General features: G+C 41.6%; 1 protein-coding gene across 1 annotated transcript in view; it reads left to right on the top strand.

Moving 5' to 3' along the window:
• Nucleotides 1-2,454: 2,454 nt before the first annotated feature.
• The window catches only part of LOC118209897 (voltage-gated potassium channel subunit beta-1), a 59,395-nt gene continuing 43,773 nt past the window's right edge, over nucleotides 2,455-18,076 (top strand). Inside the window, exon 1 of the mRNA XM_035385623.1 lies at nucleotides 2,455-4,009. Coding sequence (XP_035241514.1) covers nucleotides 3,798-4,009 — 212 coding nt within the window. The 5' untranslated portion in view covers nucleotides 2,455-3,797. The remainder of the gene's footprint in view (nucleotides 4,010-18,076) is intronic.

Consider the following 18,076-nt stretch of genomic DNA (forward strand, 5'->3'; position numbering starts at 1 on the left):
GTGAACGATGAAAAGTATCATCAATCATGATAACATCGCTATTGTTCTGTGTGCGTCTCCACGCACTCCTCTGGCATGTGCTTGCTTTTTCGTTTTTTCTTCTTTTTATAAAAATGTTGCTATGGCCCCTAGAGGAAACAAAGTGCAGCCCTGTTACATTAATTCCAGAGAATTAAAATGTTTGATGACTGGCTACAAACGGGGTTTGTTACCCCTGGCTTTATCCTGGTTGCAAACAAGCGTTCATCCTCTGTTTTGTTACAATGCAATTCTAACAGCACCAGCTTACTAAGGCAAGTAGAGGAGAAATTAATTTCAGCTGTCTCAAAGATGATGTTGATTTAAAAAAGGGGATTAAAAGCCCAGCGCTTAAGGCTGATCAGTTGATGGAAGGCTGGCTATTCTTAAGGCGTATCTTATATCGTGACATGCAGCTAATCTGTTGTAGTTAATTGCCTTTTCTTCATAATGTGCCTTGTTCTCTACTCTACTCATAGGTTGTCATCTGTGGTCATTAAACTGCAAAGAAATCGTGGCTACGCCACTGATGGCTTAAAGCTCTGTGTGAGGTTTTGGACCGAGAAAGTGATCCATTTTAGCGAAGTGGTTTGAGAGTCTGCCAGCTCTGTCCCTTTTTTGATGGCTTTTATCTGCCTCTGTCCCAGAATGAGATGGGAGAGAGAGCAGAAGTGAGTTCCTGTTAGAAGCTGTCAATTAGGACCGCAACAGGAAGAGTCAGATTGGAGTACTAGTGTCTCTTTGTGGGTAGATCTTCCTGGATTACAACACTGGCACTGAATAATTAACTATGCACACACACACTTAGACATGTTTGCATGCACACACACTTAAACTGTATTTCTGAATTCCTTCACAAAATGAATATTTGAAGTCACAATGTAGTTTAACTGGGTGCATGCATATGATCTGTGGTCTGTTTGAGAATCCTGTAATTTTTACCTTCAAACCTAAAAAAATACTGGATGAGCATGTACACACACACATGCACATGCACACACACACAAACACAGCATGTGCAATATATGCCTAGATAGGAGGAGGGTGTTATCTGGTACACAGAATTTTCAGTGATGCATAAAATTGGTCTTTGTCACTTTGGAGTAGAAAGGAGAAGAGCTGGGTAGGGTTGTCAACACTTCAATGCATCCTGGGAAGGATACCTGCCATCATCTGATTGAGAAGGGCCATGGTAAGGGAGGGGGGTTGAAGAGGTCACCATCAGAGTCCTTCCCTTTTGTGCATCAACTGATTTGATTGGAATCCATTTAAATTCCATGACCCATATTGTCTATGTGTTTATCATTATTGGACTGTTTCTGGGAGTTAATGAACATTTGGCTTGTAGAGCTGATACCCATTGATTTATAATGGATTTGTAATGGATCCAACAATGGCAGCAGTACACCTTTGTCATGCACTGATTTGCAATACACACAAATGCACATGCACGTATGCACACACACACAAATACACACACCCCCAGGCACATACACACACACACATGCACATGCACACATACACATTAGTCCTTTTTCTACAATTAGAAAGGCTGTCTTTGCATGCCTGAGGAGCATCTCTGTCTAATAATTCATGGGTCATCACCTTGACTTTCTCACTAATCACAAACATTCATTAACATAAAACCTCTCGCCTCCACTCTGTGGCCTCTCCCTGCTGCCCGGGAGGACTGAAGGCCAAAGAGGGAGCTGAGATAGGCGGTGTGGAGGATATTGCGGGGGTTTTGACAGGCAGCGATGGGGGTGGATTGATGTTTGAGGGGGAGGGGTTCACAGCATTGGGGGCAGATGCAATTATTCAGGTCACCTGTTTGCAGGGCCATTCATCGGTGCAGGGTTTCTGTTTACTTCTAACATATGCACTGTGTTGGGATGACATTTTGAAAAAAGGCCACTCAGTCCTCTAACTATTACTAGGGATTAGTTTGTGAACCAAACCAAAACATACAAACACAAACAGTCCCTCATGCATACAAGCACATACACACACATGCAAATAGGTACACATGCACAAATACTCACCACTGAACACAGACAATGGCAGGCGCACATACAAACCTACATGCATGCACACACAACGTGATGTGATTACGCATGAATAAGAAACGCTGCTTGTGGTTTCCTGGAGTGTGTTGCGCTGTGATTACTCAACAGTAAGTAGACAATAAGCCTTCAATCCCACTGCTAGCTCCCTCCCTCACACCCCCTCCCCACACACCCAAACCCCTCCACACACACACACACACACAGATTCACAAACAAACACACACTCATGCACACACACTCACAAGCACACTCACTCACACATACACACACACACACACACACACACACACGCACACGTACACACACACACACACACACACACACACACACACTCACCCACACATGCACACACAAACACTTCACACTCAGCTCTTGTTGTATACTTTGCCCTCTTGCATTGTGTTAAGAGCTGTGTGCCACTCACTATCATTCCCTCTCTCACTCACTCCCTCTCTCACTCACTCTCTCTCTCCCATCTGTATCACCCGCCTCTTTTCTCTCAGATCGCTTTCCCCTTGTCCTGGCCACTTACACAAAAACAAATCCTCTGTTTCCTTTTCTTTTGTCCTCTCAGCATCTCTCAGACATCACTTCTGTGTTGCTGCGTACAGTACTTCTTTTGCATGGATGCTTTTGTTTCTGAAATGAAACTAAATTCTGGTGTCATCACCGGCATAGAGGAAACCCCTTTCTGTCCGTCCTGGATGGAGAATATTTTAGCACAGAGGATTACTGGATTAAGAAGAGTCTTTTAACAGGGGGAATTGAAGACCTGAGGAAGATTGGCTCTCTGGACAACACTTCCCCTGCTGTAGAGGTCAAGGACCTGTGCAGGTAGTTTTTTTTAAAATAATTTTTTGTTGTCTAATTTCAAATTAAGTGTGGAATGTTTCTTTATTTCTGGCAGAATGCCACAGAGATTGTAAGCGTGCTTCGCTGCTCTTGAGACTTCCTCCACTGCCCGCGCAACACTGAATCACAGAAAAATTACCACTTAGTGCAGCAGTGGGAGACAGCGAGAGAGAGAGAGCGAGAGAGAGAGACTCCCAGCTGAAGTGAACTGTAGCTTGTCTCACTGCCTCCAAGGTATACCAGCAGAGATGGAGCCTCATCACTGATCCCTGGAAGAATAAAGGAGGAAGAAGAGGAGGAAGAACCACAATAAAAAGAGCTAAAAATAAAACTGGGACAGAATTGCATCAAATGGCATACAGTAGCGGAAGGGTGAGCACGTGAGGGCTTCCAGCACTGAGTGAGCGAGGGAGAGAGAGGGGAGGTCTGAGCAGATTGTAGGAATGCCCTGATGTCCTGAGGATGAGAAAACTCCCCACTCAGTCTTGAGACCCCCCCACCCCCCACCCCCCCACACCACCCCCTTCACTTCCTGTTGCCAACGTTTGCTTGCACCATAAAGAGCCAGAACCCGGACTTCGCCAAAGATTCTTTCACATCATCCTGGACTCTCTCCAGAAGCTTCGGAACATTCTGCAACATTCCGACCACGTTGTTCCGCGGCTCTCTGCTGTTCTGCTGCTCTCACACACGTGGATACGGAAGGAAGTGGCGCCACTTTGCGATGCTGAGAACTTGCTTTTGACTTTTTCTTCTTCCATTTTTTTATTTGTCGGGCTGCAGGGACAATACTGATACAGCAATTTAAAAAAAAAACAGTTTTGACATCGTCTGCCGGAGGAACGCCACCCGCGAGCAGGCATGCAGGTCTCCATCGCCTGCACCGACCACAACCTGAAGGGTCGCAATGGTGACCACAGCAAGCAGAACACCACCAGCCCCAATGTGGTCAATGCCGCCAGAGCCAAGTTCCGCACAGTGGCCATCATCGCGCGGAGTTTCGGCTCCTTCACCCCGCGACACCACATCTCCCTCAAAGAGTCCACAGGAAAACTGACCGGCATGAAGTATCGGTATGTGTCCTACCTCCTTCCTCTCACACCATTTGTAGTTTTCTGTGACTTTCTTAACTCCCTATACATTAAGTGGCTTGTTGGCTCAGACTGTCTTTAAGCTACTTTATTAGAATTGTGACTATTATATTGTAGTTCTGTTGCAGTTTCTGTTGGGTAGCTGGGAGATTAGGAACCACACTTACAGCAGACTTTCTTGGTCATCTCATTAGCACACCTGTTTTGAAACTAAAAGAGTAATGGGTCAAGTCTAGCTGAAGTGGGGGAGAATTTTTCACAGCAATTGCTGTGATGTTGCGGTCACTAACATATTGTTGCCTCGTCGCGGTAGCAGTGTTGCCAGAACGTTGTCAGCACGTTGTGCGGCAGCCTGGCGTGAGAGATGCGCGACTAGCGCAGGTGCGAGGATGAGCAGCCCTTTAGATCTGTGCCCTGACACACTTGTGTCCACAGCTGGGGCACGGGTTTGAATGCACTTCCCTATTGCTCTTCGATTTCAAGATTTTCCCAGCCTGTATCACCCTGTCGATCTGCTCCGCTAGTTTGAGAACGTGTGCAGGGGTGACCGCATGCCGTAAGTGATGGACTGTAGAACAATTTGTCACCAATGCAATCATGAAAAAGTTCTGTTTTTTTATCAGCTGCGAGGCCAACCACCCAATATAAGATAGCAGCTTTGTACTTGTGTGTGTGTATGTGTGTGTGTGTGCATGCATGTGTATGTGTGTTTGTGTGCATGCATGTGTACGTATATGTGTGTCAGGGACAGGGTGGGGGAGAAAAAGAGACTGATAGTTCTACATATAAGCAGCTGTGGATTGCAGATCATTCACCATTGATTGAACACTGTGGTAAAGCCACACTAATGTGGGCACACAGACGGAAAAAGAAAAAAGACCTGGGTAAAGTACAGTCAACAATAAATCCCCCCATGAAGTACCACTTTTTCCAGGACCAAAGAGTACCCAGAATGTGCATATGTGAGACTTGTGGCATCATGGTGTTGGAGTGTGCTTGTGTGTGATGTGTCTCATCAGCTGCAGACTGCGGATGCTTGGATTATATGATGAGAATATGCTCCATGCCCTGGAGTGTAGTGTGGGGGATGAGACAGTGCCGTGGAGACCTGATCTCCCTCTGGGCTGCCGTTTCTCTCATATTCTTTTGCTCTCTTTCTCTCTCTCCCTCTCTCTTCTCTCTCTCCCTCTGACACACACGCGCCCACACACACACAGTCATTCATTTAATTGTACTTTCTAGTGCCTATGCGTGTAGGTGGGCGTGCTTGTCTGAAAGATTCGCAGTAAACTGGCCACAGTTTCTCTCATCTGGTGCTCCCCTCCTGTGCCTTGGATGAAATGTGGCTGGCTCTTTTCTGCTTGGACGTCAGTGATTGGCTGTCAGCAGAGGGGATGAAGGGGTCACTGACAGGGGCTGCTGTTGTGAATACCCCATGTCTCTGAACCGGCAGAATCGTCCGACAGGACCTCATTACGCGCCTGTTTCTGTTCAGACTCTACAGAGATCGATCATTATACACTCACATACAAGACATCAACCCCTGCCTTTGTTGTTTGTAAATATGCAAGTAGAATTTTGCTTCACACTCATTACGTTGCTATAAAATGAATCAATGCTAATTGTTTGAGATATCCAATCAAATTTGAGCAATGGAAATGCTAGCTTAGCCAAGTCTTCATATTTCATCATTGTGGAAGCGGCAACAAGACACTGTAAGGGATACGCTGTAATCCCTATGGAACTATCCTGTCACACAAGTTAATATTTTGTAAAACATGGAATGCCCACTGGCAAGAGACTGCTTGTTACTGAGGGAGATATCAACTGCTATAAAGCATGTCAAACAAAATCTGTCATTCCCTGTAGCCTGTCGATACCGCCCCTGTCACAATGAGTCTAAAGGCCTGAGGGATGTGGACCAAGGCGTTCTCTCTTTAACTCTCAGGTGCCTCACTGCTGTCATGTCCTTGATCAATGGGCAAAACCTTGACTGCTCCACTAAAAACCTGCACCTGTGGAAATAGGTTACAGAAGATTTTAGGTGTACAATGTGCTCCTGTCCTGGATAGAGGCTTTAGCTGGTAAATTAATCACAATATAGCTGACATAGATGCATGCGCAGACAATTCTGGCCTTGGAGGGGCATTGGTACACTGCAGATCCCTTTGAAATAGGCACAGACAGCTCTGTCTCCTGTCCATACTGCGACTCCCACGCTTACGCCCACTCTCAGGGGGATAAGCAGTAGGTCACTGTTCCAGGTTGGGCTAGATGTAGCTTTAATAGGAGAGTTATCACACAGCCAAGCCTGGCAAGAAGGAAATACAATGTGCTGGGAGAGAGCATTCAATTCACAGTAAAGCTAAATCGGAAGGAGACTGATATCAGGGTGGACAGATAGTTCAAAATGGCTTCTCAGGTTTAATGATTAACTCAGTAGGACATAACGTACTTGGACAGGTGGAAACGTTTGTTTATGGAACTGTGTGTAGAGAAAATGGAATGATCTGAAGCAAAACAAATGAACAAAATTTTTTTAAAGTTATAATTCCTTGAGCGCTCATGTACAATGTTAAATTTAGTCAAATTAAGTGAAGAGAGTGAACTTGTATGCAAACATGCATTCATTTATTAGAGTGAGTTCGCAAGTACTCACTGAATTTAGCACAGTGTAAAACTCATTCTGACAGAGAAAAGGACAAATAGCTGTTCAGCGGTAGGCTATTTGTGCAGACACTGTTTAGCCATAGTCGTCTTTTTCTCTGTCAGTGTGCTTTTGAGAAAGCCCACACTTTGTTCTGAATCAATATGTATGTATGTGCATGCTTGTAAATGTATTTTTTAAGAAGACGTGGTCATTTTCCTTTAATGACTTTTTTACGTTGCTTCATTGAGAGCTTTTTTACTGCTTTTCCCCCTGATACAAAATTCACAGAGAGCAAGGAACTGGGTTTCAACTTTATAAAGTGAAATTGGTTCAGGACTGTCTGTGAGCTGTGCGTTTGCATAAAATCACAGTAATTTGTGATTGGTTTAGAAGTGGCTGGTTTGCTGTAGCCCTAGGCAGAACGTGGGAAGGGTGAAATCAGATCAACAGTGCGGTATTTGATCAGGAAAACAAGGTCATTGATTTGCATGCTCAACAATGTTGGGTGCAGAATGATGAGAAGGGAGGGGAAAAGGGAAAGATGACCAAAAAAACCACATCCATTCCCCTTATGCATGTTACCAGTGGCCAAGCACATTTCAGATCATGTGGTCTGAGTCTGACATTTCTACAAGTACAGCTGAGGAAAGAAACCAATGTACTTTCCTTAGTGTAGTCTATTAATAAAACAGCTCACCTCAACCTCCTGCACATTGTGAGAGGAATGAGGATCATACAGTATATCAGGAAAAGATTATGCACATACGCACAAGCACACACACATACACACACACACTTACAAACGTAAGTTTGTGTGCCCCTCTCTTTCACACCCACACAGTATTTTCTCTCTCCAGTAGAACTCACATGCTGCAGCTCTCGTTCTCTGTGTCCAAAGCTGTCCATCATGCATTTGTTCTTGTTCTGTGTGGGGGGTGAGCTGTCCATGAATAAAGGCTTTCTCCTGCATGAGATCCTCAGGCTACCTGACCTTCCTTCACCCCAGTGGCAAAGCAGGGGCCAGCCCAAATGCACAAGCCCATGAACACATAATCAAAACTACAGGCACAAGCCAACAGGCATATGCAAAATTCTCTCTCTCTCTCTCCTCTCTCTCGAGTTGATGCATAATTAATTTCATCGCGGACTGGCTTTGTTTGTAGTTGCGGTCATTTTATTTGACATGAGATGTTTTGTGTAGTGTGACATGAGACAGAGCCTGAAAGCATGAAAGTTGCCAACTCTGCTCTCTCTCACTTCTAGTACTTTTGTTTCCTTGTTATTCAGTGTGTCAAGGAGCTACTCAAAGCACTAGTATAAAGCATCAAGACACTGCAATCCTCAGAAAGAGCAAAGACACTTTACAGAAAAGCCATGAACGCCACACAAAGAGCCCCGAATGGTTCGCAAGCATACAGGGATACAGTGCACACCAGCAAAGCTGCGTAATTCCTGCCATAAATCTGACAATATTCCCAGATATCCTCAGTGCTACATGAGCACTGATGTACATGTGACACTGAAGGTACATGCTAACGTGAACAGGAAGTCAGAAGTGAGTCAGTGTGTATGAAATGGGAAGAGTGTAAGGATGTTGGGTTTGAATCTGGGGTTTTAAGTGGGCAGATGGCAGTTGGTTAAGTGGTTACAATTTATGGAGGGGACAGAAACGAACAACCAACAACAAACAAACACGCACACGCGTTGTGACACGGAGGGTCACGTGGCCCGGCAGTTCCAAAGTCCATGACAGCGTGTGCAGTATCTCTCCCTGTTTCCATGACAACGTGTGAAATAATCAGTGTCTCTATTTTCTCACTCCCCCCCTGAATGCACACCATTTGCATTGCTGCTCACTGGAGATGCGCCAGGGATACATCCAGTGGTCCTGCTGCTAGTTGACCAGTTACAGGATACAACATTACATTACATTACATTACATTACAGGCATTTAGCAGACGCTCTTATCCAGAGCGACGTACAACAAGTGCATTGGTTCACGATGTAGAAGTGCAAAAGAAACACTAGAGTGAAGTAAGGATCGTAGTGCCAGAAGTGACCACATCGATCAGGACTCCAACCCTGTAGAGTAAGCTGTTCAGCAAACAAGAATCCTACCCAGTACAAACTAGCACTTTTTGCCTAATCAGACAAAAACAACAATCCTGCCAAATACACTAACGTAATCATATTATCCTAACTAGGTATCCTAACATTACCCCTAGTGGTGAGAAACGGTACACAGTGAAACTGTTTGTTTAGGTTAAAGGACCTCTTATTATTTGCTTGTCCGACCCCCTGATTCCAGGAAGTATTGAACAGATCATGATGTATGCAGTATCCTTTTATGCAGATGTATGTTAATGAGCTGAATTTTAACCCACAGCATTATGGTTAGAAGTCGATATTTTATTTGTACCCTGTCGGCGAGGGTATTCATTATGGTGGCCCTGTGGGGGGGGTTGGCAGGAAAGGGGGTTTATGGTCATTATTCTATTCTTCTTGTTAATTTATTTCCTTCTGTGTCACTGTGCCCCCGGTGTTCAAAGCAGGATATGTTTCGTCCTGTAAAACAGCGAAAAAAACTATACTAATAATGTTTTCGTTCTCAGGGCGAAAAGGCTCAGTCACATTCATTAATCATGGCGCACTACATATTACATCTGCCGCTTATTCACTGCTAATCTAGGCCCTAGATACAAATCATAATTAGCATTATTATTACGCTCGTGGATTTGACTTGTTTACCAGTTTTTACGCTGTTGCTCTGTATGAAGTAGAATACTGATACACTAATGACCAGATGCAGCTGAAGCAATCTAAGGAATCTGTTATTGTCTGTTTTAATTGAAAGTGCCAGGATGGTGCTGTTGGCAGTTGAAGCTTCTCGCCTGGGGAAATGCCCTGTCAGTCTGGCCAAGCTCCTTGCTTGTCAGCAGCTGGATGAAAGATGAATTAATGGCTGTCAGTCCTTCAATCATCCAACAGGCCCGTCTCCCTGGGGTGGACAAACCACCCCTTACTGTCTGCGTCCCCCCAGCGCACTCTCTCTTTCTACCGGACCTTTTTTGTCATTCTCACCCTTCTTTGCCAAAATATGCTTAGCATTACATTACAATCAATTATCAGATGCTGTCATCCCGAGCGACCAATAAAAGCTGCAGTGTTAGTATATCACAAAGAAGGCACTTACAACCAGTAAGTATGAAGTCAACCAAACAAATCAACATAAGAAAAGCAAATACCACTACACAGGTGGCCTCTCTTATAACTTTTTTATGTTTTTTATGCTGTAACTGTAACATAAAAAATACACATGACCCTTTCTCACCCTTCAGCTTGTCTCCATCGCTCCCTCAGGCTGGTGATGCAGCCTCTGGGGTTTGAGCCTATGCAAGAAACTGGTGGGAGTGTGGCGCAGTGGATAAGGAACTGGGCCTACAAACAAAAGCTTCCTGATTCAGCTCCCTGGGTGGGTGGAGTCAGAGGCCGAGGCTCTTGTAGAACTGCAAGCAACCAGCTCTCAATCACAGTGCGTTTAGGCACTTTAGGCACAGCCTTATTTTAGCTGTATTACCATGCACCAGTTTGAACGATGTGCGGATGCTAAGGTCCCATCACAACCCTAATATAATCTAAGATAATCAGCATTACATCCTCTGCCAGAGAAAGGGTGTTAAAATGGCATCATCAAATATTTACTGCAACGTAATAACAAAGTCAGAGCTGTGAAGGTTTAGCCAAAATGCTAATTGAATTAAATGAAAAGTGCACAATAAAAAAAATCACATGAAAGAAATGCAAAGTCAGGTTGCAGGCAGGGACGAATCTTGTGGTCTTGGACCTCAGAATGCTGCAAGAGATACTGGAATTAAATTTCTGAATGAATGTCCAGAATTCTGTCACGGTAGGGATTCCAGAGCAGGGGATGGACGTTCCGAGCCCTGCCCTTTTTATTCTCCTGTGACCTATTGTGGTCCCTGTCAAAGCATCACTGATTTCCTGTCTCCCCTGAGGCGAGGAAGAAATAAGCCATCAGTTCTGCTGACAAGGAAGGAATCACCTGAATTAATAATGTTCAGCATGACAGCATAAAGTCAGGGGAATGGGGGTGACAAAATCCCTGACAACTAAGATATTGATTTTCAGTAAACAAATATCAGTGCATTGAAATATTAATATCCTCACTGCCCAAGTAAGTAAACAGAAGCGCCTCACATTGCACTTCTAAGCTATATGGCTCAACAAGCCTTGTGATGTAGCCAGTGTTTGAAGTGAAATAAATATGGCTTTCCGGCTCTACTCTTTGATATAACAACTGTGGATCTTTCATGAGAATGCTTGCTCCACATATAATAGAGCATTCTGCCACTACAGTGGTTAGGCTGTTACAGTGCTACAGAAACACTGTGAAAATGTAACACTGTACCAACCAACAACTTTTCTCCATCATTGTCACTTTCTCACACAGAGATGTACGGAATTAGCAAACATGTTTCTGCTACATGGAAATTGCCAGTAGAAATGTATGCAAACACAAACTTAAGTGTGTGCCCCTCACACACACACAAACACAAACAAACACTCATACACAAATGTACACACAGACACACGCACACATACACACATCTACAAGCGTGCAAAGAGACACAGACACACCCACTCATGAGCGCACTCACACACACACACACACACACACACACCCACACACACACAGACACACACACACACACACACACACAGACACACGCACACACATACAGGCCCACACACACTTTCTTGCACCTGGTCCCCAGTCAATAACGAATCAGAAGCAGAAGATTATCTGTCAGGAAATTAAAGACTACAGAATGTTATCCTCAGCTAATCAAACAAATTTCAGTGGAGTTCACCAAGACTCCGGAGTAGTACCTGCAGAAATCCCAGAATCCCTGACCCACCCCCTCACCTCACTTTGAAATGTCAGTCTTAGTATTATCAAGGGACTACACTACTCATTTTTCTTGTGAATTGCTTTGGGTGTTGTCATTTATTTCCATAGTACGCAGTAATGAACTGACCATACATGCTGTGGTGAATGTTGCATCCATTAAACAATGTAACCCCCCCACCAGAAGGCAAAGAACAAATGAACATTAATAGGAGGTCATGTTATGCAGCAACAGGCTGTAAATTAAATATTTATTCATCCCACATTCCAAAGGAGGAAAGACTGGGGGTGGGAGGGGGATTGTAGCACAGGAAATTTAAGAAACAAATGAAAAGCTTGTTGTGAAAGTGGAAATATGTTAATATGGTGTTTTTGCTGTACATTTAATCTTTATTATAAACTAGTGCTGTTGTTCTGAACATGGATTTAAACCGGGAGAATAATGCTCACCATTGCCCTGCGTTCCTCGCAGGCTCATTTAAAGTACTCCTTTGTAAGCGGTTTTTCAAATGTCTGATTTATTACCCTCCAAGCACAAAGTCAGTGCAAATCTGATTTATCAAGCAAAGCATACACACTTTGCCCCGATTTACAGATTATTTAAAGCGTACCAGGGAATTGCACTTTAATGAGCATCCCACATACTAAGCTGAATTGGTGAAGTTTTTTCAATCTCTCAAAACAGTTTTACTGTTGCATTTGTGTTCTTGAACAAATTACACTTTTGTTTCTTTGCAGTGTCTGTCATGGAGGTTTTGTTACATCCCTGATATCCTGCTAATACTTTCTGAACAACACTTCAGTATTGATGGGTACACTGGAAAACATTGACTGTTTAAAATACAGGGAATGGAAACATTGAAATTAACATTGAAATCTTATTGTATAAGTCAGCTTAACTGATTGAAATCAGTTATGAAATTTTCACATTTATTAAGTCATATTCATTAGAATTTCAGATAAGAGATCATTTTTTACAATACAGTTGTGTAAAAACTATCACAAACATTAAATAATATTAATAGCAGATCTTGCTAAAATACAGATACTAATTCAATAGTCTTTATTTGAAATGCTGTTTTGATGAATTTGAAGCATCTGTGAATCAATTGTCCCAAACAAATAATTTCTATTTCAAGCATTTGAAAATACTAGAGAAACCAAAACACATGTATTTGAAATATTACAACTTATTCAAGTAATTAATTCATACTTTTTCAAAGAAACAAATATGCAATATTTGAAGAAATTTCAAGTATTGAATTAAAAAACTTTTCGGATAATATTTCAAATGAATTCTACATACTTTCATCTAGTACAGTGCCCAAGATTGTAACAGTTTTTATAAAAATGTTTATCAATGTGTGGGCTCCACCCACTGCCAGGGAAAGGGATGCCAGACCTAGCATTAATCAGCCAATTAACACTGCTATATGAAATGCAAGATTGAGCGATTGTGGAGTGTTTGGAGTTGTTTTTTTGGAAATTTGTATTGAGTACTGTGTATTGACCAGCCTTGTAATTTCACCTCTGGTTGTTAGAGAATCTCTTCTGGTTACCAACCTCTCTTTAAGCCCACTGACTAAAATTAAGATTAAGCGCACTTTCTTGTTTATATCATGGCACTGATGAGATCTAATATTCTTGAGCACTATGTCCTCGCTGAAAATTTGTGACTGTATTTCACCATATATGATTGATTTTCACTATGTTTTCTTATATTTAATATAGATTATATTTGCGTTTGCATCTTGAAATTATGAAATTGCCATCTCATTGTAAAATATTTACTTTATACTGTCAAGTGTTCCATCTGACACAACGATCATAGTCAATAAATAGTAATAATAAGTAATACTAATATTATTTTAATGTTAATAATATTAATCAATATTAATAATAATTCCAATACAAAATGACTGGTGAAAACTAGGGGTAGAGACCACGAAACACAATTAAATTAGACAATAAAACGATAATCACTCAAATCTAATTGTTGAGCATTCTGAGTACAATTATTGTAGTAGACTTTAGATGGTTCGATGCAATCACTGAAGATAAACAAGGTAAGAATCAAAGGTGACAATTTAATTTCCCTTAGAAATAAGTTTGTATTAATAATGTCCAGAATATCATTTTTGTAAAATATATGAAATTTCAAATGGTCAAATGTATTGATTAAATATATACTGTATGTTTTAACAAGAACAGACATGGAAACAACTAACTGTGAGTCAGCTAGTGACTCAGTGAATGAGTGAAGAAATTAGTGACATTGTGGATCTATGAGGTGCTTCACAGTCAAAAAATACCCCCACATGGGCAGTGAAGTAAAACGTATCAAGAGTATTTATAATAAATCTGTGAAATAATATACATAGTGAAATAGCCCCACATGGGCAGTGAAGTAAAAGGTAACGAGAGTATTTGTAATAAATCTGTGAAATAATATACATAGTAACTGTACCTATATTTTCCCAAATAATTCAAATAAAAAGTACTTAAAAGACCATAAAATATTTTAAATATGTATTTGACCCAGATCTGTTTAGTACAGATAACAGAGAACTGATTATAAGAAAATAGTACACTTATGGAAAAGAATGTACAACACAAATGGAGCCGGTATCACCTATCACATATGGGACCATCCCCATATTCTCTTCCTAGTCACACAACCCAAGTGTTCCTGTTTCAATGTTCTAAATGAGCAATCAGTGTCACCAATTTTCCATTAGTGGGCGATTTCACAAAAAATGCCACTCTAGAGTTTTGCATATGTGCCAGGGCAGCGTTAGGCCGGGCGTCAGGGGGCCGCAGCCCCCCTCCGCCATCAGAGATGCCACTGATACCATCACAACTTTGAGCACACCGAGGACTTTTGCCTTCGTTGTTCCTAAGGCACAGCCAGTCACTCAGCGAGTAACAGTAATTGGGCACGCTTCCCACTTCAGAGACCATGGCCTGAATTTACCCACACAGCAAAAATTATGCTGCATATCCAAGGTAAAGAAGCCGGGTGAAACCATTCCACACTGCAAATGCAGATCACGTACTGTAGATAACGTGATTGTGGCCTATTCCAGTCCGGAATTAAGGGAAAGAATTTTTGCATGAGTTTCACATGAATGGTTATTTCTGTAATTTGCGGTACTTAATGATACAGTAGATTACAAAACAAAGTCTGCAAGGTCAGGACTTTGACAGGAATTGAAGTGTTTCCATGCTGGAACTTTTTCTTCCACTCATTAGTTTGTTAATGCTGTTTATGTTTCATGTACATTTCATTGATTCAATCATTGTGATCCCATGGAAACTTAATGCTGTGTCTGCAAATTTTAGCACAAACTGGTGAAACATCCAGTTCAAATGTATAGAGCTAATTTCACCCAATCTAAAGAACTTGTTTTTTTTTTGTTGTTTTTTTTTTTTATGAATTTGCCAAAAAATGGGATGGTGTAGAATTTTGACACATGAGACAGGCTGGATTTAGACAGCTGACCCTGACTGCTTTTATTCATTGACCACGAGGGGTTATTTCAAGGCTAGTACAAAACTATAATTAATTGTTTTGCTGGTCTCATTGGTCTTTAGCACGTCAAGCTAATCATATATCAAGGTGATCTGTTTGGACACTGAGGGTACTGGTGTGAGTTGGCAATGCTAATGTTACTGCTAATATTTGCTAATACAAGACAGCAAGAGCATTATGTCTTATGTGAGACTTTAACCATAGATAGAAATTACTAGATTACCACTGTCAGAATGGATGTATGCACCATATAGTGACCTCTGATGTTTTGAACTCACAGCAGCCTCTCTCAGTATTAAACAATTGCATTCACTGTCCTCTTCTTGCAAATTTTTACTACATTCAGTATAAACCTGTCCAGGTTGTTGTTGGTTGAGGAGATGTGATATTGAGGGTTTTATTTGTTTATCTGGAGCAATAATATCACATTAATTAAACTAAATTAAAATTATTTCAGGTAAACAGTTTACTCTGCTTCTCTGAGGTGGTTAATAGCACTGTAATTATCAAACATAAGCATATCTCATGGGCTGACAGGCTATAGAACATTATATATTACCAAATGACACAACCTTTAGCTCTGAAAGGCAGGTACATTTGTGTGCATTTTTGTTTTTTTTTGGACAACTCTGAAATTAACAAAGCGTATAAAAATATGAAGATAGCCAAACTTTCTTGTAGCATTTGATAAGAATTGGAATTTGAGCCTTTCTTGATATTTTTCATTTGTGTGAGCACAAGTAGGCTCTTACTTGGGATGGCACTGTTTAAAAAAGGCAGTTTGTTTCCTGGGATTAATATGATGTTCAGAGTCCCCCAGAGAGCTGCCTTTCAAGTATCATAACTTCTCACACACTGCTAAAATTCTCCAAGATTTATATGTGTTTGGCCAAGGATAGTCTTCACGGAAAACCAAGTTCTTCTTAAGCCGCGTTTCCACCGCAGGAACTAGGGTCTAAATTTAGTTCTGGGGGCTTTGTTTTACCCCCCAAAAGGTTCCTGCTCGGGGGGTAGTACTTTCCGAAAGTACAGGAACCTTTTGGGTGGAGCTTGCAGCGCTGAACATTTCTGATTGGTCGAGTACTCACGGGATTTTTTTGTGTCTATTTTCAGGCGCCATGTTTGAAAATATGCAGGCGCAAACCAATTTATTTTCATAATAACTTCAAATCAAACTTGTATGTTATGCGGCGCAGTAGCCTACTTTTGGTTATAGCCTGCCAACGTCTTGGAATTATAACGTGTGCTCTTCTGTTCTTTTCTTGCTTTAGTATTCGTTTTATAAAATGCTAAGCATTCGTGCTGGGACAGCATATTACATACTAAAACATTCAAACGGATTAATTTGGTTGCTGAATATTTTCTTCCGGATTTTCTTAGCCCGTTGTAATTGACTCAAAACGTTTGATACAGTTATGTGAGGTATTCGGTAGTTCTGCGTAATTCACATTGGTGATACAGTAAAAGCAAACTGGAAATCACCTTCCGCACTTTTTGTCAGGGTAAAATAACAGGTTAATTCTAGTAATCGTGCCTTTAGCTTTTTCTGACTACCGTAATTTTACTCTGCCATTCTTCAATTCCATAAAAAGACCAGGAAGACTATGGACTAATTTATGGTGCATGGTTCGCATCTGGAGGACACACTTCGCTGCTCGGCTAGCAGTAACTTCGAAGGAAAACAAACGGTGGCTGTACCACTACTAATTAAAATTTTCACGCAAGTCCGAGTTTTCGTTCTATTCTTGTCATTTTGCGATTAGCCTATATGGAATTGATGATGAGAAAGTAATCAAACAGCAAATTGTTTACAACGTGTGCATGTTTTCTGCTGTTAGCCTATATTGGAAATGTGAATGCATTCTGTCGCTTCGGATGTCAAGACATGAAAGCGAATGTTCGCATAAAAACATAATGAATGTGTTTGAGAGGATATATAAAACAGTTACAATCTGACTATTGGCCTGTTATATCCTATTTGTTGCATAACGGTCCAAGTTCAACTACCAACGACAGTTTTGCTTGACAGCGGTAAAATATGCCCAAACGGCTGCAGAAGAATATTTCAATTCCATGTGATTAAATCGATAAAAATCAATAAATACAAAAGTAACCATATATAGTCATTGTTGGTAACCCGTTGTATATAAGTGGAATAAACCCCTCCGGGCTGTCCCGGTTATTAGAAAATAATGTAGGCTACTTCGGTGGTAGTATGGGGTTACAGAAGAAATCATATGACAGATGGACCGACGACAACGCAGCTTTTTCGTACGTCAGTGGGCTAATTTGCCTAATCTTCGCGGGACTTTAGACCCCGGTGGAAACGCAGACAACCATTGGCTGAAGGAACCTTTTAGTTCCTGGTAAAGTAGTTCCTGGGACTGAAAGTTCCAGGTAATTTTGGTGGAAACGCGGCTTTAGACTCTCTCCTGCTCTCCTCTTCATATCCTCTTTTCTTTGATCATGTCTCTTCTCTTTTCCTCTCGAGGCTGTATCAGCCTGATCACACAGGTTATGTAATCAGCCATCTGAACTCAATAAGTATGCTGTTTGAATAGTGCAGCTTACATCTCCCCCATACCCCTCCCAAAATGACCTGAAATATTCCCAAGCCTAGTAATTACAGACTCAGTGACACTCTCCAACAGCTGTGCAATTATTGTAGACTGGGGGGGAGGCACAATATGCAAATCTTTCTTTGTTTTTTTTTTGTTAAAGACCCATTATTCCTAGTTACGAAGGATTACTTAAGTATAGTTGCGTGAGGTATCTTGAAATTAAAGATTCTTGTGATATTAAAGATGTGACAGTTGCACAACTTTTCGTCATTTGGCCATCCAGTGGACATGTATTTAATTTTAACTAGCATACTCAGAAGTGTGGAGATCATACTGATCTAAAGAGAGATTTTCCCTAACTGCATCACATTCTGGA

The sequence above is a fragment of the Anguilla anguilla genome, chromosome 12 (assembly GCF_013347855.1).
Source record: "Anguilla anguilla isolate fAngAng1 chromosome 12, fAngAng1.pri, whole genome shotgun sequence".
Taxonomy (NCBI): Eukaryota; Metazoa; Chordata; class Actinopteri; order Anguilliformes; family Anguillidae; genus Anguilla; species Anguilla anguilla.